The following is a 27611-nucleotide window of genomic DNA, read 5'->3' as shown; positions in this document are numbered from 1 at the left end:
CATCCTCCTACCTTTCTATGAGGCTGTACAGCAGCTCTTTGCCGGTGCAGTACTCGGCCACGAGCACCAGGTAGCGCGGCGTGACGTAGGCTTCGTGCAGAGCCATGACCTTTTCATTGTGAAGGGATTTCAGGATCTCGTACTCCTTCAGCACTTCCTGCTTGTTCTCCTGGCTGTAGGAAACGATCTTTGCCATGTAGGTTTTGCCCGTCGCATTCTCGCGGCACTCTCGGATGACTCCAAAACGACCTCTGGCAAGAAAGAAACAAAAAAACCATTTGAAACTATTAGAAAAAGAACAATAAAAAGTAAAGTAGGAGAAGAGTCATCTTGTCAAGACAGTATAATACAACGTTGTCTTGATGAAATTCTTTATACATTCAATTGTCCAATCTAATCTAGGATTTTTGTAAAGACATGAATATTTTTTCTTACTTATCAGCATTATCATTATGAAATATACATTATCTTTGCCCTAATTATTATGAATGATATGAACAAGAGTTAAACCCTTTTTTATGGTTATTAGGAAGTAAATGTTTTCAAGCTGAAGCCCCATAAAGCTAAATTTAAATATTGCAAGTCACACAAAATCCATACAAATGTCCCTAAGAATAGCAGTTGCAGTAGAGTGTAAAATGTGACATTTGGACCATCTAGACCATCAGGCACTAAAGAAGTGCATATAAAGCAGGATTAATTAACTTCAGCAGCTCCTCAGCATGGTGCAGGTTCTATTGCAGGTTATCTGGGGAGGAAAATCCTCCTACAGTGCACACATTGTTCAAATCTAAAATAATAATTATATCATAAAAATCATACAAATAATCAGTTAAGAATTGACTAGTCATGGCCTCCACCATATTGTAATTCAGGCCAAAACAATCCCCTAAATTGGTTATTTGAAACGTGGGTCTATCCATGATGTTTTCTATGATTTATAGCCATTCTGTTTTTTTTCCAGGTCAGTATTTGTCTAACCTGGCTTTCTCATCAAGAAATGTGTAGGGTTTCTGTGGAACCCCCTGTCGTAGAGCAGTGGAGGGCGTAGCGCGTCCTGACGGGGTGCCTCTGGTGGGGGTACTGGCCCCCTCGCCAATGGGGCTCAGGCTGGAGGTCTGGAGCACTTGCGGGGAAAAGGAGACAGGAGTTGGGGTCACGCGAGCAGTGGCGGCGGTGGTGGGGATGTACGTGGGCACAGAGGCCACCGCTGGTTTGGTTGGCGTCGATGGCGGGGTTACAAGAGGGGGTGGTGGTGATATTGGCGGGTTCTGGGTCATGGGAGACACCACGTTTACTGGACTCTGGGGTTTGGGGAGGACAAAGGGTGGAGGTGCCTTGACTGTGGGTGAGTGAAGAGGGCAGTGCAGATGGCAGCGGTGGGTTTGTTGTGGGGCTAGAAGGAAGAGAGGGCGGGGGACTGCGAGGGACCACTGTTGTAGATGCCGATGAAGGTGGAAGAGGTAGAGCAGCAGGGGAGGCGGCATCTTTTGGAGAAGTGGAAGTGACGGTGGAGACAGCCATGCTGGGAGCGTAGTTCTGGACCGGTTTGAGTGGAGGCGCGGTCACTGTGGAGGGGACAACCGATTCCAGCGCAGCTGGGACCGTCTTTACGACAGCCAGGGCAGGCGAAGCTCCTCCAGCTGTTAAAACAGAATGACAGATGAATTACAATGGTTTTTTTTTTCTATAGATATGCTTTTAAGTAATGACCTTTAGTTATTGCTTTTACCTACCCTGTGGTTACTGTAGCCTTCCTTATCCATTTAACAACATTCGCTACTTTACAGCTGGGTTGGGCTACATGACAATATCCTTATCAAATTTGATTTCTGTCATAGACTTTGCAATAATGCTCATGACTTGTCATCGCATTTTATTCCTCGTGTGGTCTTGATTTAGTTATTGAGGAAGCTCTCCTCTTTAATTTTTCTGCGGACAATATATCAAAATATACAATCACAAATACCACTTGGTGTGACTTGTACATTATGTGAAATGTACATTATTTAGTCTTTTCAGTACAATTCCAGTGAACTGTTCCTCTTAACTCCGTGCAGTGATTTACATTTTGACCGTGTTAAATACCTGTTGAGTCCAGGCTGACTGGAGCAGAGCAGTTGCTGTACGGTCCCTGTCCTGCCTTGTTGATGCAGGCGACGCGGAATCTAAACGGCCCGCCTGGTGGTAGGTCCGTGACGTTGTAGTAGCAGTCGACAACTCCGGTGGCCACAGTCAGCCAGTCAGATTCCCCTGCGGGACAGAGGGAAACAAAAAGACCAAATGCTATATACAGTAGAATTATGAACATTGCGAATTGATACTGGATATATATGTATGGTAAGTGAAATTAGGAAGAGAAGAAAGACAATTATTGAGGGAAAAAATGTTGAATAAGTTAATAAAATGAATCCTGATCTTTAGTTTTCTTGAGAGACAAAGGACTTGCTGTAGTTGACGTATTGAACACTAGATGGCGTTGTTGTCAAACTGATAGAAAATCTGACCATCCACATTGATAAAAGTAAATTGTTATGCACATGCAAACAAGTTAATGCTCACTTTGCCTGCTGTAATATCACCTGTCACAGTATCTTATTTCTTATGCATGCACAGTGAAAGATACCTGAATTAAAAAGGTAAATTGGGTAGAGACGCATTCTTCTGTGAATACCTACATCAACGCCGCTTGGCAAAGATTACAACCTGGCAATACATGCCAGAATGAAATCTATCAGACCATATAGTTCAATAAGTATTCAAACTCAGAGTCTGCTACTCCAAGTTTGCGCGACTTTATTTTTATCCACCACATTATGAGATAATGATGATTCATCACACATACTGACACACTACTTTGACAGCAGTACTGGTACAGTCACTATTCCCTTGTGGGCTGACTCACTTTCTCTGTCTAAGTGGTGTCTATGGATTTGGAAAGTTATATCCTCAAGCATCCTTTACATTTGAAAGTCAAACATTGTCAAAGCTTTTCAAACACTGCTAACTCCTAAGAAACCTTAAATTGAACTTAAGTTTTCCATGAAAATGAAAGAATGTCACTACTCACTTACCTTCGGTTTTTCTTTCCAGGGTGTAGCTGCACGGGCACTTGGTGTCTGCCGGCTTCCAGAGCACCAGGGCTGTGTTGTTGTAAGTCTGGGGGACTTCAGGGGTCCCTGGCTGTTTTGGGACATCTTAAAACGGGAACAAAAAGAACAAATTAGACTGAAAAACAACATGCACAAAAAAAGTTAAAACCCTGCACATATCCTCTTGACTAAACAAAGCCACATGAATATCTTCCATTTCTAAACCCAGGGTGGGTTTGCTGACCACAAGTGTTCTTTTTCAGCACTCACACAATCATCATCTGCTCAATATAACCACACTAGAGCCTGCCATGATCTGTCATGTGTGTCTGCATGCTTGTGTAGCCTCACTGTAAGGTGTGTATTATAACAGGGTTTTCAGTTGGTTGTATTTTACAAGTATGTGTGCACAGCTTTACCACTGTGTGAGTAAGATTGAATTGCGTCTTTTCCAGTCTTTCATAAAAGGTGCTATTGCATGCCAAGTGGTAATCTTCACATTTCTTGTTTTCTATTCTTTTGCTTTGCTCATTGATAGTTTTTATTTTTATACTTCACTTCTCAGAGGCCAATTGTCAATCAACGATAATCTTTAGGTTGAAATTGTTTGACTTTCTGTAGTTGTGGATTGTCTTTTTAATCATTATTGACCCTGCTTAATGCAGTTCTTCTAGTTATTTTCAAAACAACTTCCATGGGGAAGACTTAGACCCTCGTTTTAGAACAGCATGCATTTAGCATAGTTTACATTACAATTCTGTTATAGCAATTACTGTTTCCGTTTGTTCATGTATTTGTGTCACATTAAGCAGCTTGAGAATCAAGATACCAAAGCAGAAAAGAGAGATGTTAATTTTCTCAATCCCAGGGTACAGAAACGGTCCAGAGGGTTTGAGTTTGGTTGTTACACCGAACCGCACTTGACACAAAGTGTGTCATTCCTTTATTTTAAAATACATTATTTTAAAATACATTTCCATTAAGAGTCGATGTCTTCAGGCAAGATAAGCTGTCTGAAGTATTTGTTTTCGCTCTGCTGATAGATTATCAAGGGGGGACAAATATCATCAGTGGTTGAGATTAGAAATACTACATGTCCATAGCCATAACAAATAGATCAAATGCAATCGATTGCACCAGGCATCTGAGAAATGTATTTTCCATTGAAGCCTCAAAAGTCTCATTATTATTGTTGCATTTGTGGGCAGCGTTGGCAGTTTTCATTACACACTATTTGTGCAAAGGCATGACTGGAGTCTTGAATATGACCCGCCGATGACGATCCCAGAAAATCCCAGAAAGCATAAATTGCTCCTATTGCATAATGAATACGAGAAGGGCCTCACATTCATTATAATAATCTACTGTAACGTTAATCTCTTGACACTAATGATCATTTAAACTGCATAAATATTCATGACATTCTTCCTGCAATTAAAACTAAATTATGTAAAATACATCACATCATGATCATAATCACCGTATGTCCATGAAAAGCAAATAGCAGCTCTGCCTCTGGGAAGAGAACTCGTTCCATGTTGTAATTTGCAGCATTGATGTTAATGAATAAGATTTCACCAATCTATACAACAACAACAACAACAACAACAACAAAACAACACTTTCTGAATGGCTACGGGCCAAACAATCTACTTACGAGCTATTGACAATGTGCAGGAGGTGGTGATGGTAGCTATAGGGTTGGTAGCAACACATTCATAAACTCCAGCGTCCCTCTGGCTGGACTTTGTGATCATAAGAAGCTGCCTGCCATCTGGGTGGGACCTCAGGGTGATTCTGTCATCCACCTGCAGCGGTTTCCGATCTGTAATGCACACACAAGATTCAGCAACTAAACGGCAGCTTTTGGATAGAACCGCAACACGGGAGAATTTCAGTGATACCTATCGTCCATGTGATTTCTGGATGTGGACTTCCAGCTGGAAGGCAGCTAAGCGTGACGGGTTCCCCCTCCAATAAGACGCGGTCTTTCAGCTTGATGTGGAACACAGGGGCAAAATCCGAAGCAGAACGGATGAACTGCTGGCTTTTTGACAAACCATCCTCTTTGGGGTCGGACGAAGGCAGATCAGATTGAGAGGAGGACTTGTCTTTCTTGCCCCTTGTCAGACCCCACCTGTCCCATCGTGACCGCCTGTCAGTTTCTGAGGCTTTTTCGGAATGGATGCTAGAAGCGGATTCAATCGATTCCTTGGATGCAGCAGCGCCGGTCTGTTTTGCTAGTTGATTCTCAGGGATGCCCATTCCTTTGAGTCCTCGCCCCTCGGATTGGGAATGGCGATGGCGGGTAAACAGGGGTGTCCTCTTTCCCTCTTCATCCTCTTTTCTCTCCTCAGACTGACTGCGGATTTTCGAGGAAATTCCTGCCACTTTTTTCTCAAACTTCTTTCGCATTGCCAGAACAGGGGAATCAGTGACTTTCTTCAAATCATTTTCCAGCAGCTCTTTCTGACTCCCCCCAGCGTCTCTGTCCTTCCTCTCCTCTGACTGGGTCCTTATTTTGGCAGAGATTCCAGCCACTTTGGACTCAAACTTGCGCCTCATTGCAGAAACCGATGACTCCTCAGCTTTTCTTTGTTCTCGCTCATCCGGCTGCCTCTGTGCCCCTGCACTGTTTGTATCCAGGGACTTACTGCGCCCAATACTCCATGAAACCCTCTTGTTTCCAGCAGTTTCCTGCACATCCTGGTGCCTTTCCTCCTTTGGTTTCTCCCCCTTCTTATCAACGGATGTCGATCTCTTGGCCCGCAAGGAAAACCTCCCAATTAGGCCAAAGCCTGTCTCCTTATCTTCTTCTCTTAAATCTTGAACAGATTTGGATTTCTCCTGTAGTCCTTTTGGTACCATTTCAAGAGGTGCCCCCCTTGGCCCCGGCCTATAAATCTCTTCACCTCCCTCGCCCACTTTCCGGTTTAGTACAGGGGATTTTTCCTCTGATTTGTTTCTGGTCAGTTTTCGGAGGCCACGGGTCAAAGACGACTCCCGCTTCTTAAACCTGGCCTCAAAGACCTCCTCTGAGTCGATGTCTTTGATGTCTGTTCTGAGCGTAGGCCGACGGGGGGCGGCAGCAAGATCAGGGTTTGATGATGTGGAAACAGAGCTAGGAGATCGATCAGCAGTTGCTACTTTAGCAAATACCGCTGGATGTTCAGGCAATGTGGGGATATCTGTGGACTTTGTGTCATTTGGTGCGGCTAGATGTTCGGATTGGGCCTTGTCAGATGTTACAGATTGCCCCGCAACAGCTTGAATGACACTTGCATATGCGGATGCCGGTTTACTATTTTGTGTTTCATCTCCCTTCATATCCTTTTCATTAATATGTAGCTCCTCTCCTTCCCTTTCTTTACTCTCTTCTTCTTCATCATCATCCTCCTCTATTACAATTATAGGAGTAATTACAGAGGGTGATCTAGACTCAGATTCTGCTGTGTCTGGCTCTTCTAACTGGGTTTTGGTCCTTTTCTCTGTTATCCCATCCATGTTCTTCTCATTCATACGATGCATATCCTTATGTTCTTTCACATTGTTCTGTTTTTGCTGTTGGTCCAATCTTCCTGGTGTTGGGAGTGTAACGGAAGTCTTTTTTGTAGGTGAGGTAGATATAGATTCTAGTGTTGTTTGTTCTGTGAGTGCGGACATTGAGGTTGCCTCTTGGAGCTTCTTTCCTTCTATGCTACCATTTCCTACCGATGGGATCTCTAAGGGGGCTCCAAACCTGCGGTGCAGCGGCATGGGCTCAGAATCCCCCTGAGTGAAGGAGGCGCTTTTACGAAAAACTTTGGTCTTTGGCGTGTCCTCTGTAGGGCTCTCTGAAGACGCTGCTCTGGTGAGTGTGGATGGCTCCGCTCTGGATCTCCTCAAGTTCCGATCAAGAGACCCTGTCCGCCTCTCATCTTCCATGCCGAGTGTTTCAAACAAGGGCCCTCGCAGGCCGCTCATCTTTTTGTCCACATTTCCTCCCCTTAGCAACCTCTGTCTCATCAGTTCCAGTTTTAGGGCATAATCCTCCTGGCTTAACTTCGCTGCCCCAGGGCTTGGGCTGCGATTGGGTAGTTCCATAGAAACAGCTTTTTTGAGGCTCTTGTTACTTGCCTCTGAGTCCTTGTTTGCATTTTCCTCTTCTGGGTCAATGTGGAGAAGCAGTGCTGAATCAGCAGAGCTGCCTCTTCTCATTGTAGCCCGCCTGGATTTTGCCTGGGATTCTTCCGGCTCCACACTTGCTCCTTTTTTTAGAGGAGCTTGTTTTGTCTTTTCCATTTCCTTTTCATCTGGGGTTTCCTCTTTTGCACTTTTATTTGCCCCTCCTCTTGTACCTATCTCCATGTTGTCCTTTTTCTTCGTCCCATGAGCAGCAACACTGGGCCATACAGTGGCATCTTCGTCCCCCGGGATCTCGTTAAGGGAGACCCTGGAACCAGAAAAGACCATGGACAGCGGCATAGGGATGAAGGGAAGCTCGTCCACATCTGCATCGGAGTCAGAGGAGGAGGAGGGGGGTGGGGAGCCTTCTTTTAAATGCCGGGCCACAGCAATGGAGACGTGGTTGGACGAGTCATTCAAAAGCTCCGGGATCGACCGCATCACCATCTTGGATTTGTAGCTGATAAGAGAACGCTGAAAAAGCACAATAAAGGACAACATGAGATAGTTTATATTTATTTCCCCCCTACTTTATAAGCAAAGTCTCCAGGTCTGTGTCAAAAATACACCTGTCAGACTGAAACCTGGCATCTCAAATGACAGAAAGCATTATATCCTGCCACCTTTGGAGGTTTAAGTTGGGCCTTAATTTAGTCCTGGACTATGTCTAATCTATTTTAAGTAGTACCATGAGTATGGTAAATGTGGGACCATTCCAAAGTATGTCTGAGAAATGTGGGATCAGCCCTTGGTGTCTTAGTCTTTTATTTCCACACATTAATTGCATATCCTGTGAATTACCTGCCATCGCCTTCTAGACAAAACTTGCTTTAGCATGGCTGTGCTGATGCTCTTGTTCGTTGGTGACTGCAAGACAAAAAGAGTGGAGATATAAATTCAAATTCTATAACACATTGAAATACTTGGAGGATGGGTGATGGCTTTCCTAAATGATAACTTACCTTGAACCACGGATGACGAAGGCACTCAATGGCACTGGGCCTCCTAGAAGAGAGAAGCAATGCACATGCAGGAATATGAAGAAGGGGTTTGCTACTGTTTAGACAACATTATTTATATTTACATATGTTTATGGTAAAATAATCATCAAGAGGCTTACAGTCGGTCCGCTACCAAAAGCTTGATGACAAATCCCTTTGCTTCTTTGCAGAGGTCAGTGAACATGCCCTCTTCAAACGCCACATTGTAGTTACGGATGTTTAAGGCAGTAGCTCTGTCATTTTCACCAGCAAAGGGAGACACACCAGTCAGGCTAAAATGAAAGAAAAAAAAACCTTATCAACAAACGAAAGATTTCTGCTATTGATCCATTTTATTTAAACTATAAAAAGTAGTAACTAATCTATATAGCATACCAGAGGTACGTGATGACACCAGCAGGCCTGTAGGAGAGCAGGGCAGATGAATGACAAGTGGATATTTGGAAACAACTTAAAAAGCAGAGTAAAAAACTTTGTTGCAGAGAACAAGGTAGCGCCTGCAGGGTGTAGTCACTTCTCTGAGAACAGGTGGCTCACCATATGTCTGTTGCCGTGGAGACGGGAGTTTGGTTAACAATCTCTGGTGCAACAAATTCTGGCGTGCCGTATTTGCAGTAGCACTCCTCAGAAGTATCCAATTTCATGGCATTACCAAAGTCACAAATGCGGATCTGGTCACTCCCAGGGCTTGCCATTAAGATATTTTCTGGCTAGAGAGGGGGCGTACACAAACACAAACACAACAGTGTTAGGTACATAAAGAGTATGACAATCTTGTAAACAACGATGATCAAATACATTTGATGCAGCACCAGAGGTGGGATGGACCGATACCTTTATGTCAAGGTGAGCTATGTTTTTTTGGTGAAGATAACGAAGACCTTCCAAAACCTGCTGAACACTACAGCGGATCTGTAGAGAAACATAAGGGAATGAACGTAGCAGTCATGTTATATAATGATAGCGCAGTGCAGTCAGCAGAAGCACACAAACCTCCAGTTCCTTGACTGTTGTTTTTTTTGCCATTCTTTCCAGCATGTCCTCGTGACATCTTCACACAACAGTTAAGGAAAAAAAAAAAAAAACAGGGCTGTGAATTAACGGCACAGTCCAAGTGGTAGGTGCATGAGAAATGAATTATAAATGAGCAAAACTCCCACTCCTATCTCTTGCTAATTCCACTCATCGGCAATGAGTCAGAGAGAAAAAAGCTGTGCTGAGCTTCATTCATGCCTCCAGGGGACCGCAGAAGACATCAGGATTAATGCTTTGGATCTTCCGTGTCCTTGAGGTGCATTTAAGAGCAGATTTGTTCAGCAATGAAGCAGATAAAAATGTAAAGGTTGTGCCTTTTTGACTTAAAGATATGAACATGTTTGGCCTTGTATCGTCTTAGCAACAAGATCTAAACAAACTTAGTCTGTTGTTGCAGGATAATATAGGTCATTGCAGAAACCGCATGATAAATGCATATTAAAGTACATTTCCTATCATAGCAGTACACTGAAAGGATACAACTCTGTGATGAGCACTACCACACTCTTCTTCTCAAAGGCATCATGGAAATAGAGAATCCTCTCGTTGTCCAGCTCAGACAGCAGCTCCATCTCTCTGAGGGCCAAGGCTTTCCTCCTTCCTCCCGCAGAAATGAACTTAGCAGCAAACTCGGCCTTTCCCTTTTTCTGAATCACCCTCTTCACATAGGAGAAAGTGCCCCTGCATCAAACAGCGGCAACATGTTGTATGTAAGTTATTATTCTATTAAACAGTCCTACAAGAAAAAGACAAAAATTTGTAGTGCCACAGTCAATGAAGAAATTACAAATTGACGTTGAATTCTTTAGTTTCATACTTCACGAGATATTCAAAAATTATATAAAAAGAACGTATTCATTTTTTTCCACAATATTAGAGCATGGCAGAGTTTACAAAATAAATAATACAAATAAATTAAGAATAAAAATAGCTCTAAAATGAATTCCAAAAATAGGGACAGAGACGTTTTAATTCCTGATAGTTTTGCCCTTTTCACTACAATAAAAAAATAAATTCTTATTTGCAAGAGGTAGCTCTACTACAGGAGAATGGAGAGACAAAAATGGACACATGGCCATTGTATAAGTAACTTTCAATCTCCGTGAATGTTTTTTGTGAGGCGTTTGGGAGAAGAAATCTGTATTCCATTTAAGTTTGCTGCTCTATTTAACAACCAAAACACATTGTCTGTTGGAAAACAGATTTTCCCATCTGCCTGTTCCAATTGCTTTACAATTCACAGTAAATGCCCGTCTCAACCAAGTCAGACCAAAACAAATCCTCTGTCAGCTAATGTATTCACTCCACTCAGGCTGGTGACTCATCTCTTTTGTCTCTGTCTACTGTTGTTAAGCAGGTGAGACTGCCTGCCCTCCAACAGCCCTGACCCTCAGCGCTCCAACAGCCATTAAACACTGATGTACTAGCTGCATGTGAAGGGATGCGAGACAGAATGAGTGTGCGGTCAGTCTCACACACACATACACACACACGCACACACTCACCTCCCTATCTCTTTGTGGATATCATAGTAATCCGTCAAACGCCTCATTTTCCTCAGAATGGTTCCTTCATCCTCCATTGGCTCTGCTGCTTCTTTCCGCTCTGCAGGGAGCACCAAGAAGACATTTTTACGTGTGTTTGTGTGTGTGTGTGTGTGTGTGTGTGTGTGTATGGCTGTACATGTGTGCCAGCTTAGTGACAGATGGTTTCATATTGTAGTCTCTAAACACCTGGTGGTCTCGCCCATATGGTGTAGATTTAGAGGTATAATTTTCAACAGGAACCAGCTTATATTGGTGTGAGCTGCATCAGAAGATGGATATAATTTAAACTAAATGGTAAAGATTGATAGCAAGTGGAAGGAAAAGCCTGTAGTACTTTTTTGGAAGAGACTTTTCATTATATCACCATTTAAATGATTCCCAACATAAAAACTGATTGAGAATGTATCATCAAAAGATGCAACCTCCTCATATCTTTCTTCATTCTGACTTTCACGGAATTATGATCCTTTTTACTTGAAAGTTTGGCATGTGTATGTTTGTGCAGACAGTGTTGTTGGACTGCTGACCTGTATGGACTGTGAGTTCAGCTTTGCAGGAGTTGGAGCCGGCCAGGTTCTTTGCAGTGCAGGTGTACACACCGGAGTGTTCGGGGCGGGCGTTGAGGACAACAAGGGAATATTCTGGGTCGTCGTACACAAACGTGAAGTGGCTGCTCTCAGAGAGAAGCACATCATCCTGCAACAGGCCACTCAACTGTTAATATGGTGTCACATTACACTAATAAGTCTGCTAATTTCTGGCTGTTATGCTGCAACCCCTTTAAAAAATGAATACAAAAGGAAAGACTCTTCTGATATACAATTTTACCTTATACCACAGAATATCTGGGTCTGGTTTCCCTTCAACCACAACAGCCAGACGGGACGTCTCACCAATGTGCACATCCACATCCTCCATGATGGTTTCAAATTTAGGAGGCACTAGAAAAGAATAAGTGAAAAAATCACTCATTTTCTCATTTAAATATATATTTTTTTACAACAATAATAATTTTAAATAGATACAAAAGACTCCTGAGGATGCTGACATCTTTGTATTTCTTAATTCCAACAATGAAGAGGTAGGAGGCACCGGTCTTTACTTCAAAGTCATTTTTAAAGAAGCTATAATTTAAATTCATGATCCTTTACTTCAAAAATAGCTAAAGCTCAACTTAAATTGTACACCGCTTCCCTTTGTGGGCATTAACTGCTGCCAAGAGTAAGTAGTAAGACATTTGGATTCAAAGTGAAAAGCTAAATTTATCATGTGGTGTTGTGCCTGGACTAAACTGACCTGCCATAGCCAGCTGAGGCGTGCAGAGGTCGCTGCCAAACTGGTTGCTGGCCGTGACCATCAGCTGACCGATGTCTGCACTCCTGACCCGCTGAAGCTTCAGGGTGTGTTGATCGTCATCTGGCATGCTCATCTCATACATCCCCGGTCTGTTGACCAACACCACCCCCCTCCTGGGGAAGACAGTGGCAATGTACCACAGTTAGAGCTGTAGTCTGGCAATCAAGACCTGAGCCTTTTTACACCACATTTGTCCACATCTGTATGCAAGGATCTCCTTTAGCAGCAGGTAGCAAAGAGAAAAAAGCTTTCTTTCAAGAAATTGCAAAGCTCCGCAGAGAAAATGTGCTGGGCCATCAATGCTCAATTTAATCAAAGCATTGTGAACCACTGCACGGCAGTGCTTCTCAGTCCTGGTCCTCTGGATCTACAATCCTGCCATTTTAAATTTGTATCTGCAGAGCTTAGGATAAGCCTGTCACACACGTTATATCCCAATTTATAATACAGTCCCAGATGAGAATAAAAATAGGATGAAACTCAGCACGTGCTGTGGCTCCTGCGGGACTTTTTATATGGTTTCTGTTTGAAATGAGTTTCCTGCACTTGTCAAAAAATCAATCACTGTCCCAGTATTTACACAAAGATTACAAACTCATCAATTCAGCAACGGCGCGTGCACATCCCTACAGTATTTGCAATCTTGCAGACTGGTGTATTACTGCTTGTGTTATTTTTGCACATAAAAAAACCTCTCTGCACACTATGCTTTACATACACACCTGAAATGTGCCACTAGAGATAGAGGAACTAACCTTTTCCAGGTGACAACTGCGTGCACGTGGTTCAGCGTGATGGTGATGCTCGCAGGTTGGTTCTCAACCACATAAATAATGTCAGGTTTGTCCAGAATGACTGGTGCCTTCCTCAAATAGGGTCCTACACGGGTAAAAGATTTTAAAAGAAATCAAATAAACTAAATAGAATGTACTTTTTTTAAACCAGTGCTGGCAACATCTTCAGCTTCGTTACCCCTGTCCAGCAGCTGGACCAGGTCAGTAGAGGGTGACGGTTTGCTTAAAGTCTTCCCGGTGGATGTCAGGATTCTGAAAGCGTAGCGAACTCCTTTGGACAGGGAGGTCACGGTGTACTTGGTCTCCCTCAGGTTAGACGCCACAACAGACCACTGGATGGAGCCCAGAGGCTGCTGCTGGACCACGTATAGCAAGGAGTCGGCGTCTGCACACACATAGGGTGTTTGGTTACTTAATCTGGACGATAAAACACATGGTGAGGTAATTAAAGCTAATGTGCGTAGTTTCTGTTTTGCCCATGAGGAATTCTAAGTATGACAAGAAAACTGTCAAGCCTTTTGTGATCGCGCACCCGTCCCCACCCCCGTCCCCACCCCTCCTCTAAGCAGTTGCTTGTAGCCAAGGAAGAAACTGAGGATTAAGAGGTCATGATGTTTGCTCGATTTTCAATTTTCTGCACATACTGACAAATACAGAGAGAGTTTTGTGGGGCTGATTTGTGGAGTCTTCATTAGTTTTGTAGCAACTCATTTGGCAATGTTACGTACGTTCATACTAGAATGAATGAATTCAAAATGTTATGCACTAAAGCCTTAAGGTGCAGAATGAATGTATTTTTTTTAGATCTGTGCATATGTGTAAAATCCAAAAGAGGCTTAAAAATCTCAGAATGAAAAACAGCAAACATATAGGACACACATGCTATAAATAGCTTACCCAAAAAGGGTTTAATGACGGTTTAATTCAATTTTAGCTTTTTTTTGTGAAAGAATTTCTCAAGATTGCAACAACAAAAAAAATGTCATGAAAGAAATTGTGCAATATTTTAGGCCTAAAAAAAATCCCTAATGAACCTACCAAATGAAGGGTCAACCCTCTTTGGTCTTTTCCAGCTGAGGCTTATAGTTTTCCCTGTGATGGCCTCTATCACTGGAGGACCATCAGGGGGTTCAGGAACAATATCTGATTTAAAATAAATACACAAATATATACATTATAAATACATATCGTATTGGAAATGTTGCATTCTCTCAACTCAAACATTAAGCCTCCATCCGTACCTGTGACGTAGAGATGTGCATAGCAGGCTGCTTTGCCCAATTTATTGGAGATGACGGCCTTGTAGACGCCCCCATGAGCGTGACAAGCGCTCCGAATGACCATACTGTGGACATCCCTGTCTGAAGAACACACACACAACTTTCGCATTTACTATTGCTCCCCCAAAACTGGCTTCGCTCGGTTTGTAATTTGGTTCTTTGCTTACACTGGGTCATTTTGCGTGCTTCGCTGCTCTCGATGCGCTTGCTGTTGTGGTACCAGGTGATGGTTGGGTAGGGCAGGCCCGCCACCTTGCATTTCAGCAGCGCCTCTTTGCCTTCAATCACATCCACATCCGCCAGAGGTTTGACAAAGTCTGGCATGGTCCTCTTTTCCACCTCACTCTCCAGCACCTCAGGCTCCTCAGGGATGGATGGCATCTTCTCCAACTTGGCCCTGGAGGAAGGAGAGATTTAAAGAATCTAAAAATGTACATTGAAGAATTGAGGGGTTTATTTCATTTTAGACATGGGCCTTCACTTCTTTAGAAATATTTCCTTCCTCCTGAAGCATTTTTCTTTGAACTTGAAAACAAAAATGGCTCCTCTGACTTTTATACTGACAGCTTGGTTTTACTCCCCCCTTTCAAAGCCTTAAAATGACACAAAGGCTCACAGAGATGTTCTCCATATGAATGACTTCTCTTACATGTGAGACGAGATGGCAGCGCGAGGTTCTTGCATGTAGAGCTCAGCGGTGCATTCAGACTTTCCATGAATGTTTTGAGCGACTGCTGTGTAGAAGCCTTCTGTGTCGCTGCTAACATGGGTGATGACAAGTGAGTGACGACCCCCCTCTTGAAGGATGCGAACGTTATCGCTCTCCTCAACTCTTGTGTCTGAAAGCGTAGGAAGCATAAATCAGACAAGGCCTTTCCCCTGAAGAGTTCACAGCTGTTAGTTATCTGGAAACCCACACATATCAATTATCAGACCCAACACTGGAGATTCTTACCAAAATGCATCCATGTGACTCGAGGAGCAGGTGATCCGCTCACCTTACAGTCAAACCGGGCAGTGCGCCCTTCGATGACTTCCAGGATGTCCAGCTTACGGGTGAACAGAGGCTCCTTGGATGGGGTCACCACAAGGTTTGCGTTTGAGGTCAACTCCTCTGTAAATGCAATGACACGTTCCTTAGCAACAAGTCTTTCCGAGGCATTTTTAAGCATCCTTAATGTGTCCTTTATTTATATATTTTTTAAATCACTCCTTGTACTTTTAGCTTTAAAGCTATTGTGTGTAGTTTCTGTCGCCCCCATAAGGAATTCTAAGTAATAACAACACTGTCTGATCATTGGCGCTGTTCTTTTTTCAGCGATGACGTAAAACGCATCACCGGAGCTTCTGCGAGCAAAAGTTGCCGGACGACACCGTTTTGTAAACATGGCCATACTGGGAAAAAGAGAGAGAGTTTTGTGGCGCTGATAGCATTAGCATTGTATCAATTAATTTGGCAATGAATTGAATGTAACTTTAATATTCAATATATGTTGTGTCTCAAATCAAGTGAAGTTTGGAATTGAAATTTGTAAAGACTGGTAAATTGTCAAAAGGCAGAAAAGATAGAAACGGATGCAGCCTATATTCCTAGATTTGTTTCGAACCAAGGAATACAGGAAAATTCCCTCCAATTCTGGTGGTCATTCACAGTGGTGTTACAGATTCCAGATTACTTAGCCTAATTTTTCCCCACATATTGAAATCTGTAGACATATCTTCAAGACAAACCAACAGACTAAAAGAAACACAACCATAACCTTATTAGCAGAGATATGAGCAGATATGAATATACATCCAATATATATATATATATATATATATATCCAACTTTTCCTAAACAGGGATAACAGTGTTTGTAGTTCACCTTTGGCAGTGCTCAGCTTGCAAGTGTACGTTCCACTATCATCCTCGTGTACTGAATTTAGCAGCAGTCGGCACCTGTAAGATTACACCAAACAGCCTTGTAAAAAAAATCCAACAATTACTGTTACGGTCCGGATACAACTTTACAGACATTCTACGAAATTTTATTTACAATTTCTTACAATTAGAATTCTAACTAACAAAATAAAGAAGAAGAGAGTTAAACATGTATTGTAAACATCACCGAAAGATATTTTACAACACACCTCTTGCCATCAAAGTGCATTTTGCAGTTGAGCAGCGCTGGCTGGATCAGCTTCCCATTCGAGAGCCAGTCCACATCGACGTCTGGAGGTCCCGTAATGTGACACTCGAACATGGCCGACTCTCCAGCCCTCACTGCCACATCCTTTTCCTGCCTGGTGATTTCCAGTGCTGTTTGTGCTGCAGGCTCTGATACAAACATAGTCAGAAGCAACAAAGAACATATTACAAGATATTTGTTGCAACAATATTAAATGTAGTCTATATCCACAACGTTCCACTTCTGGGATTGCTCCCTTCCGCTGGATGTCTTTCTCTTCGGATGGATGTCTGTTACCTTTCTCTTTCTTTGAGTTGGAATTTTAAACTCCGGTGGATTTCTGAGGGCTATGGTTAACTGCTCCTCAGATCTCTGCAGGGTAAATCCAACAACTAGCTAGACTATGACTAGAAATGTGAGACTAAATTAAACTAGACAAGATCCATTTCATTCATCACTACCCACCTCTGACCACCACTCTGCACTCCACTTGCTTGGATCCGTACTTGTTGGTGATCTTGCAGGTGTAAAGCCCTGCGTCTGACCACTGAGCTGAGCTGATTTTCATTTCACTGGTGCCGTCGTCTGTTTCTTGCACAGCAAAGCGCCCCGCTGTCTTCACCGTGACTCTGTCCTTCAACCTGGGTCGATATAAAGTGGCCGTCACAGTGGTGACAGGGTAACAGTAAGTGACCTTGGTTGAGACAACAGATTCAGGTATCTACGAAGATTTTTGTCTGCAATGAAGCTTTTAGGAAAGATGTCTTACCAGTAAATCATGGGTTTGGGCTGCCCTTCCACCTTTGCTGAGATGACAACATCTTGACCTTGAGTTACCTCCTGGTCCCATGGTGCCACCTTTCAAAGGATCACAATATACTTATGTATTAAGGCTTGGTGATGTTCCCTGTCAGACTAGCAGACCAAAATTTTATTTAGAGCTGAAACAATAAGTCTATTTATCAATCATCAGAACTGAATCTGAACAGAATTGAAAGTGTTTGAGTCACTTTTCGAGCAAATAGGCCATCCATCCATCTATCCATATGTTTATGATAATTTTCCTGCAATTTTCAGGCGTGAATTTCTAAAATGAGTTTCAGTCAGTTGATTAAATTGTCCTTTAACTGACATTATATCATAACAGTGCCCAAAAGGGGTTCATTTATCCACCTCTTCCTCTCTTTCACCCAATGGTGTGATGAAGGAGTTAGATGTAGCGTGCTGCTTTGGGTTGGTACCGGGAAAAGGAGCACAGTTTTGTGGCAACCCGGTATCCATGATGTTGACACAGTCAGTACTAAAGAAAAGATTTGAAAAACTAAATCTACGTTTTGCTTCTGAGACTCTCCTACCTGAAATGAGGGAGGTTCTTTGAAGTGGACTCTTTTACTCGGAGCAGGTGAGTCCCCGAGCTCCATCGCCTCCTCCTGCGGGCTCAGGTACTCCTCATCTGGCTGGGTCGGACTACTGACTTCAAAGGCCCTGGCTGGTTTCCCACATTGCATGTGGGTTGGCTCTGGAAGAAAAAAAAGGAGAGCGATACTTGCCATAAGTATAACAGACTTTCAAGCAAACACCAGCTTCATCTAATTCACCTTTACTTCTGTGTCCGTGAAAAAGTCAATTCTGATTTGCACACCTCTTAGTTTGGGTAATTAAGTGCAAATTTCTTTTAAATATGGTTAACATGGCACAAGGGCAGCCCGTTAAACCTTTAGACAGGAACAATCTGTCAGGGCTCTAATGTTTGGTCTTTGCTTTTCTGGAGATGCCTGTCTTTGCCAAGATGAGCAGTTGGCAACAAGACTATAAGAGAGGTGGAATTAACAGAGACCACAAGGTACCCGACACACACACCCCACACACAACGCACACACACACGATGCACCCCTGTGCGCGACACACAGCACACACATACACTCAAGCCACACACACACACACAAAACACACCACACACACAGCCCACGCACACACACACACACACACACACACACACCACACACACACACACACACACACACACACACACACACACACCAGTAGAGGCCTCTCTGAAGTAACCGTAACTGAACAGAAAATGAATTAATCCCTTAATTCCTGACCCAATCATTCGCTTATTCCCATGGCATTCCAGAGCAGACACTGTGTCTGGACTCCTGGCAGCCTCTACTAAAGTCAGAATTAATTCACAGCTGGATAGAGAAATACAAAACGCTGCCACCCTACAGCACCTCTCCTTAGAGTCCTCTGTCTTTCTCTTTTTGCCTTGTCGGTTTCATTTCTTGTGCTTTTCACTTTCTCTAAACTAAAACCTCTGACATCTGGCATGAGCAGATAACACTGTAACAACTGAAAATGAATAACATCTTTGAATTAAGACATGTCCTCTTCTGAGGAGAAAACCACAGCAGAATGGATGAAGACAGGCCTGTCCACATGCACAGATGCAAGAAAATACATATAAACCTATGTGAGAACAGACTGACGGCAATTAAACATTCAAATTAAGCGATTCCTTCCAGAAAAACACAATTTGTGACAGCTTAGATAGGTTAGGATAACAATGAATGATGCACGCGCTACATTCAAAAAGGCAAAAATACAATAAACCTAGTGAGAACAGACGGACTGGCAATTATAACCGATTTCAAATGTAATGTCGAATTCTCCAGAACAACACAACTTGTGATCAGCTCTCTGATCCGAGTAGTATTCTCAATGAACTGTCATCCTGCTGACATTCAACAGGTACAATACGAAATAACTAACCTGAGTCACAATTTAATACTAGGCTGTGCTGTGCACCAGGGGATAAGTCCTGGGAGTATTTACACAAACCTGCCAACTGTTACACAACTGCTGCACAGTCCGAGCCAGCTAACCTTCCTCTATTCTCTCCTCTGCTTCCCGTCACAGTTATGTCCATAGTCTCCAACATTCCTGACATCCTGAATCTCACACAATAGCATCTGGAAAGTTATATACTGTGTAGGTTCACAAAAGATTTTAAATATTTACTATAGTGGCTGATGATATTGTGTAACCAGCTGGAAACTTTTTTGATATGTTATGCAGAAATGCCCAGAATACAATGTTAATCTCCTTCACCATATTGAGTTTTGACATGCTTTGCAGCCTATTCCTCTTTGTTTGCTCGCCCTGCCAAAAATCGACTCCCAGCTAAACGAGCTAAAGTGACTCACGCTTTCTCCCAGCACATTTAGACAACTCCAACTCCGAGCCCTGAAGCATGAAATCTAGATCGAGATGAAAAACTCCCATGATTGCGGCAGTAATCTCACACAGGGACATAAAGCAGACTGCAATTACCCGAGAGAACAAGAGAGAGGGCGGCTAAAAATACTCCTGCAAGTTAGACTCCACTGGCCTAATATGGCAACACAGGCCCAGTGGTGCTGCTGAGACAGTACGAGTGTATGCTCACATTTGTTGACAAAACTGGGGAAGTGCAGGTTGCATTTACATGAACTGACTTAACACTCTGGGAGCGGTACAAGCTTTTCACAACCAGCTTACAATATAAACACACATCCACCGGAGGCACATCTTTTCACGGAAGCCTTTCCAAAAGGAATACTGATTTTGTTTACTCCCTACTCTGAATGCCATGCCTGCCTTTAAGACTCGGGAGACCTTTGTGTGATGGGGCAGTTCTGTGTTTTGAGTCCGCACCGAGGGGAGCTCAGTGCCTTTAAGAATTAATGGGTTGTCATGGCAACTATCGCTGCAAGGAGCCCCGGTCGGGATGGTGAGCTCTATCGGGCCTTTGTAGTCATTAAGACCGAATGTCAGGCGGAGGAGGACTGGCAGTGGATTAAAGCCCTTTTGTGTGTGTGAGTTCACATGTTCATGTATTTCAAGCACAGCATCGTGTCCGTGTGCCTCAACGTCTCCGTCTTCATTTGAATTTGTGTTTGTGAATGTGACGCTGTAGCACCAAATCTAACAGCAAATCACTTTACGCGTCTTCCGTCTCACCTGATTGGATGAAGAGCGTAGCGCTGCAGGACGCTCTGCCCGCCGTGTTGACAGCTGTGACGCAGTACGACCCTGCGTTGTTCGGCCTCAACTGCTTTATCGCCAGACTGTGCCTCTTGCCCTCAGCCCTAACCACATGGAAGGCATCGCTTCGTATCTCCACATTATTCTTCCTCCACGTCACTGAGAAGGCAGAGAAAAACACATTCACACTGATGACAAATATAATAAAACCTCCCGCAGAAGAAAATGGATCCAGCGCAATCCACCTTACAAAGAGATGGAATGAATAAAGCTCATTGGTTTTGCTTTATACAGGTTTTCACTAAAGAAGACCTAGATTTTTTTTAAAGATGGATTTCAACCAGCAACAATTTCCCCTAAAAATAGTCTTTTCTGCTGCAAAAAAAAGACACCAATGACTGCTTTTTCTTTTCAGGAAACCCGGTCCTATAAAAAACATGAATTAAATAAATGCAAAACAGCTGGTTCTCTTAAAAAAAGTAATTCAGAAATCAAGTAAATGTTAGCTAAATAACTGTATTCAGCTACAGTAATTGGTGCAACAAATCCCATATTTAAAATCTTATTGTCACCTGGAATGTATTTCGAAGTTGTAGTAATGTGTTGACTCTTTAAACTTATTTTTCATAATATACTTTTAATCCTTATTTTCCAAAGTAAAGAAATAAAAACATAAAATACATAGAAAGAAACAAAATAGAAAATGACACAGAAAAGACAAAATGAGCCATCGTAATCCATAAAGCGCGTTCTCGGTCGTACCTGTAGGGGACGGACTCCCCGTGACGATGCATGTCAGTGTGATCTCAGAGCCGCTGGATCCCTTGGCGTCCACAAGAGTCCTCTCGAACCTCGGGCCCTCCGCTGGATCCTCATCAGCAGACAGGTCCGAGTCATCAGATGAGTCCCCTGAAAACAACAGCTCGGGTTTATGTGGGACTGCCTGATTTCAGAAATGGGTCAAGCCCCAAAATTAGTCATTAATGGCATGTGGAAATGAGTTCTATCAAGGAGGCCGAGTCTGTGTATCGGATTTATTCACATAGACATTCACATTTACAAACATAATAAATACAAGTTCTACTCTTTTGTTCAGTTTTAAATCCAAATTTGTTCGAAGTGATCACTCTGCAGTAGCTGTTTTTAGTGATAATGTGTTAATTTGATCTAGTTATTTACCATATATCTTTACATATTTTACTGTCAACTAGAAAACTGTCTTAATAAGTGCTTTACTAAAATGTTTTTATTTTACAGCAGGTAGACTTAGGATCAGCTCTCCCAACTATTTTGACTTGCGACCCTTAAATCTTGAAAAGTCCCCAAATATCCATAAACAAACAAGACATTGTGATAAGCTGTGAGACCTTCAAGCTAAAAAAGTTGTTTTTACTGCCTTAGTGTTCAATTTAAATAATCTTAAATTAGCCAAAGACTTAACCCCAACCCTAACTAACCCTTACTAAGCAAATGTTAGACAAATATTAGAAAAGCAATGTGTATTTAGTATTCAGCAAACAGCTCTTCCTCTTTCCTAATTAGTTTATCATCTCATAACCCCACAAATGAATCTCGCAGGATCCCAACCTTACAGTAGATTGGACCCAACCCACTTATGTTACCAGAAAAGCAGATTTTTAAAGGAAAGTGGATCATACGTTGGGCCAACTAAATCCAGAAAAAGATGGACACTGGATATCTAAATGGAACATTTCAAAAGTGACATTTTGATTTTGGGTTTGGTTGAGTCCAGGTTGGTCATGCAAGCAGCAGCCACTGTTGTATGAAATTGCCTGAGAGACCTGTCAGTAAATCCAAACATACCCCAAAATATACTTCTCCATAACCCTAAAATAGAAAAGAAAAGAAAGCCACCTAGAAAGACAAAAGACAAAATTGTTTCACTCATCTTGAGAGAGGTTTTCTCATTGACTTTGGTGCAATCCAAGTATTTTTGGAGCCAAGTCAACTGCATCATTACGCAGTTGTACATTGGCTTAAACATCTGTGGTGTCTTCTGCTAGTTTTGGCTTAATCTAGATTTTTACAAATACAATCATTACCAATCATCTTAAAATATGTAACCCTAACCCTACCTTCCTCTGGAGACTTGGGTTGACGGCCTTGCTTGCTCTTGCAAACTTTCCCTTCTTTCTTTCTGGTCTTGCGTCTTTCGTTGCTCCTGTCTGCAGCACATTCTGTCTCCATGGGTTCACCTTCCACCAGGATGGTGGGGACGTTGACTTTCAAGGTTGGAGGCGTCCGCCCCGCTTCCGCCTTCCTCCTTTTTAGGAGAGGGCTGATGGAAGGAGTGGGCGATGGGGTGAGCCTCGGGGGCTTGGATGGGAACTGGGACCCTGGTTCCCTCATGGTTATTGCTCTCTTCCCATTTGGACTTGGTGATCTATGATCTGCTTCCTTCTCCATCTTTGTCCCTCTATTTGAATCCATCCCCAGATCTCTGGTGGGGGATGAGAATTTTTGAGACTGGGAAACAAGTGCGTCTTTGTCAGCTGCCGGAGAGCTGTGTAGGGTGTGCAAAGATAAAAAAAAAAAAACAATGTTATTTAATACTAACAAGTGTGGAATAAATATTAAAGAAGTGTTAATTGAGTTTAAATTTTGTGTCCAGTTCAATTTTGTGGACAAATAACTAATCCTACAAAGAAAAATACCAAAGAAAAACATACATTTTAAAAACACGCAAATTCATCAGTAAAAATAATCTCCTCCAAACCTGGTGAGGCTTGTCCTTGTGGCTGTTGGCAATGGTTGCCCTGGTAACTGGTGAACTGGTGCCGTCTCCATGGTAACAGAGACTTTTCCTGTGATTCCTCCTGGTTTCCCCTGCGAATCTGGCTGTGTCATCTTTTCAGGATTGCTCCTTTGATTCCCCAGACCTTTGCCTTGGGCCTGTGGAGAAATCTGTAATCTGCTGTCCCCTTCCCGCTCCCCAACTTTTTTGTCCTCTAGGGCTCGCTCCCTTGCCTCCAACTTTTTAACCACCTGGGGAGGAATGGGCTCTATTTTCCCCGTGGTCAGCCTCTCTTTCTGCGACAGCTGCTCAGTGGAATAAGCCTTTTTTAGGCTTGGTTTCGCCACAAGTTTCTTGATCCTCTGGAGCTCTTCGGCAAACTTGCTCTGGTAGCTCTCGACTCTCTGGGAGTAGCTTGTCTTGTCCTCCAAAGAAGAGGCCCGTTGCTTGAACGCTACTCGCTTCTGGGCTGCGCCCTGGAGGATTCGGTCCTCCCCTTTGCTGAGGCCTCCTGTTTCTTTTTTGCTGTCGTCTGAGTCACAGGAACCTGCTCTCCCAGATCTAGATCCTGATCCAGATCTGACTCTTCCTGACAGATCCACACTAGCCCTTCGCTCCTCAAAAGCACAGACCTTGTCAAAGATCTTGGGCCCGGCACGAGCCAGTTTGGGTGTCATAACAACACTGTTAACACTTGAAGCCTGGTCTGTCTTTGATGATTGGGGATCTGAAGGTTTGGTTTCATCTGGGTCTTGGGTACTGATGTCATTGTGTGAACTGGGAGGTGGCTGGGGAGAAGACAGGGGGACAGGGGAGGAAAGCCCCTCTGATCTGTCAGCAGTTTGACTCCTAGAGGGATGAGGATTGTGGGAAAATTGAGGTGTGAAGTTAGAGCTCTAGTGCAGCTGCCGTAGGTGTTGGAAAAGCAATAAAGCAGCATATGAAAGTCCATTTGTGTCAATTTGTCTTATTTTTTCATATTCACCAGTGAGTTCCTTGTGTTTTGTCTGTGCTCTTTGCGTCTCATTTTCAGAGACCAGCACGTCAGACAGTGTAAAATGAAATGGCACATAAAAAGGTATAAAATAATGTTGCCCACTTTAAGATTTCACACAATCTTAAGAACTTAATCTAACTGTGGTGAAGTGGAAGACAACCTAAAACACTAATAATTGGAAATGATAAGCATTTAGCAGCAACAAAGTTGCAGATTCACAACATGAACTCTTACAAAAGGCAAGAAAAAATACCCCTGCTTTAACTTCAAATACAAAAACAACATGCCTAAAAAGAAGCTGTGAAACACATGATCATTAATTTGTGAGAACATTCATGCTAATATTAGCTCAGATCAAAGCCAGCAACCCATGCATGCCACAGCAGACCTATAAAGATACGGTGTTGATCCAAAAGGGAGGGGTGGCTCTAGAAAACATGCAGTGGGTAAAAAGAGTAATCACAGTTTTCAAAAGTGCTGAATAATACGTTAGCAGATTGTACCATTGTGTCCTCTCTAATGGCTCTGAGAAATATTACCACTGATATTTTTTTAAGACCTGTAATCATTGTTAGATAAGCCAAACCACATTCACAGCAATTAAAAACAGAGTCGAAGGAAAGTGTGACATCCAAATAAAAAATGGGAAGTAAAAACATTGTATGAAAAAAGCTCAAATATAAGAAATAAGAGTAAAAAAAAAAAAGAATAGCTTTTTATAACTTGGCTTACATATGGAGTACACTTTTTGCAAGTTGGGTCTATGGAGGATGTAATGTCTTGTCTTGTCTTATGTTTTGGTTTTCGTCGCAATTTAGGGTTTGTGGCCAGTCTTTTTTGTTCCTACAAATAAAATGCCATGTGCTATAGTGGCATAGAAAATGTCCTCCCTCTGTAGAGGCTGAACATGCTCCCATAGTAGTCGCTGCCTACAGAAACACTTTCCTCTGACCCTTGAACAGGCCGTGCCAGGTTAGCGTGAGATGCCCGGATCAGCGGTTCCACACCCAGGTGACGGACAGGGGGAGCCCCCTCAGCGGGAGCCCCACCGAGGGCTTGCCTGGCAGGGTTTGGGTCCAAGTGGGGCCCGGGAGGGCGGGAGCCCAGAGCGCGGAGCTCTCGCTCCACTACGGGGTCATAGGCACCAGGTAGGGTGGCTCTGCGATCTGAAGCGTCTGGGTTATAGTCCATCATCCCGCCTCCCTCAACTGGGGGGAGGAGAGAGAGAGAGAGAGAGAGAGAGAGAGAGGGAGAGAGAGAGAGAGAGAGAGAGAGAGAGAGAGAGAGAGAGAGAGAGAGAGAGAGAGACTCAGTAATTTCTTAAAACAGCTTTTGCTAAAACAACAACACCCAGCCTTAGTTTTAACAGGTGGTTTTAGCGAACATTAGACAAACAGGAGATATTAGAGCATTTTTCTTTGGGACTAATCTAAGATGTTGATTAATACACATTTGGTGGTCTAGTGAGTATGTGGGTTTGACTAAAATAAACTGCAGTTCCTGTGTTCATTGTTCAATTAATTAAGTAAGGAACATCAGTGCAACAGTGTGGCTCAGTGGAGTGTTATAATCAGGCTTTGGATACACAGGCAGTGCTGGGATACCAGAATCAATTCATGGATGCTACCGCCCTTACAGAATATCACCAGTTATGCTTTAAGAGAGATGGATGGTAAGAGAAAGATACCAACTTCAACACCAGTTAAAAAAATAGTGTTAATTGAAAGGGGAGTTAATTGTCAGATTTTTGAATTAATTGTGGAGGGATGGATCATGTGTATTAAACTTTTAAGTCCATTTTTGTTAAATGTCAAACCTTTGGCAAATGTAATACCATTGAAACACTCGTACACTCTGGTGGAAGCACTTTCAATTCTAAACTTTCTTCTTTAGACTGTTATCTTAAATAAAAATCTAAAATCATAAAGCAGAGATAATAAAGGCATATATTTTGTACAAAACCGTACTATATCCAAACTAAAAAAGCATCTAAAGAAAGATTCATTCATTAACTGAAAGATTCAGCAATACAAAGAGCAAGAATCTGCTTGTAGGAGATGGTTCTGATGTAAAGTGGAGTGCAGGAACATCATCAAGCATAGAAAAGGGCGAGGTGGATATAGAGTCTATTGATCGTTTGAAAACAGGAAATGAAAACGTGTAGGGGCGACGTTGTGGAGCGTGCACCACTTAAAGAGATCCTCCCCCATCGCAAATCAGGTAATGACTGACATTTTAGTGATGAGCAACAGAGACAAGAGTGCATTGGCAGCGAAAAGAAAGAGCAGTCAGCATCTTCCGTTAACGATGGAAACCTTAAGACAGCGATGTGTCGGGGGATATAAAACGACGGACTCCTTCTGCAATCACAAATGGTACTGACTCAGCGCCACAATCCGAAAACAACCTATCACTTCCTCTTAAAGCAGAAAACCAAATGAGAAATCTTTTCAGAGGGGCCACCGAGGAACACATTACACACTAAAACGCATCTGTTAGGTGTTGCGGAAGCTTTCGTTTCACTTGGAAGCAGAACAGGCTTTTAGTGCTGTGGTTTGACGCTAATGGAGATTGTCATTTTCACAAACAATCCTGCCCGTACATTGTCCACTGGATCCAAACGAGGCCCGTCTGAAGTGACACAGAACGGATTCTTCTGCAGAAATGCATCATTTAGGAAGACAAAGCATCTTGTTAACATCGCATTCTAGTGTTTGTACGCCGCTGAGGCAGCCAGAATCGGTTCCTTGAAGAGAACAAATGATGCATCACCTAGTCCTTCCCTATATTTTTTTTTTGTCTTTTGATTGTCTCTGGTGGGACTTGATGAAGCCATAGTCAGCCCGCCAACACGAAAGCTTAGAAAGTGCAAACACTGTGTACAAGTGAGGGAAGAATCTAAAATGTCTTCCTGGTAGAGGAGAAGGGTGTGAATACTTCTGATCTACATTCAGACATCCCGTTGCCTGGTTAGGAACGGGTGGTAAGGGCACGCAGGTTCTGCGACACCAGTCGAACCAACATCACTTCAGCAAAATGAGTAAATACTCTCTCAGGAATCCCGAGACCTGTGCGATGCTGACAGAAAAAAAGGCTCATTAGGTTGTAATTGGGTATTGCCTGCCACTCAAAAAAATTTGTTTTCTTTGCCTGATCATGAGCGGGTGGATAAACATTTCTTTGGCCCTCTTCTTGTCAAAAATGAAAAGCTGCCTTTAGGCTTAATCAGATTTAGCGTCATATTAGACTAAATGGGTTGATGGGACACACGCCAGAAACACTGACTCCTCTATTTTTTAATACAAGACACATTGAGGCAACTTTGCTTCTGTTGGCAGAAGATGCAATTTTGTATATCCGAGTTGAACAGCATTGAACTTTGGCAAGTCTATAT

General features: G+C 42.8%; 1 protein-coding gene across 1 annotated transcript in view; it reads right to left on the bottom strand.

Annotated features, from left to right (window-relative positions):
• The window catches only part of spega (striated muscle enriched protein kinase a), a 49153-nt gene that overhangs the window by 2927 nt on the left and 18615 nt on the right, over nt 1–27611 (bottom strand). Inside the window, 36 exon segments of the mRNA XM_032505953.1 lie at nt 12–251; nt 982–1355; nt 1357–1643; nt 2089–2253; nt 3075–3197; nt 4750–4917; nt 4997–7730; nt 8058–8123; nt 8219–8261; nt 8377–8529; nt 8633–8659; nt 8795–8967; nt 9092–9169; nt 9251–9308; nt 9773–9973; nt 10798–10897; nt 11367–11535; nt 11668–11780; nt 12136–12308; nt 12951–13074; nt 13168–13374; nt 14028–14132; nt 14231–14350; nt 14437–14666; nt 14919–15108; nt 15225–15383; nt 16137–16210; nt 16402–16588; nt 16905–17080; nt 17209–17297; nt 17795–17958; nt 20442–20624; nt 21228–21374; nt 22562–23004; nt 23203–24069; nt 25278–25425. Coding sequence (XP_032361844.1) covers nt 12–251; nt 982–1355; nt 1357–1643; nt 2089–2253; nt 3075–3197; nt 4750–4917; nt 4997–7730; nt 8058–8123; nt 8219–8261; nt 8377–8529; nt 8633–8659; nt 8795–8967; nt 9092–9169; nt 9251–9308; nt 9773–9973; nt 10798–10897; nt 11367–11535; nt 11668–11780; nt 12136–12308; nt 12951–13074; nt 13168–13374; nt 14028–14132; nt 14231–14350; nt 14437–14666; nt 14919–15108; nt 15225–15383; nt 16137–16210; nt 16402–16588; nt 16905–17080; nt 17209–17297; nt 17795–17958; nt 20442–20624; nt 21228–21374; nt 22562–23004; nt 23203–24069; nt 25278–25425 — 9058 coding nt within the window.

Source organism: Etheostoma spectabile, chromosome 24 (assembly GCF_008692095.1).
Source record: "Etheostoma spectabile isolate EspeVRDwgs_2016 chromosome 24, UIUC_Espe_1.0, whole genome shotgun sequence".
In the NCBI taxonomy this organism is placed as follows: Eukaryota; Metazoa; Chordata; class Actinopteri; order Perciformes; family Percidae; genus Etheostoma; species Etheostoma spectabile.
This window is presented reverse-complemented; position numbering and strand designations above follow the sequence as displayed.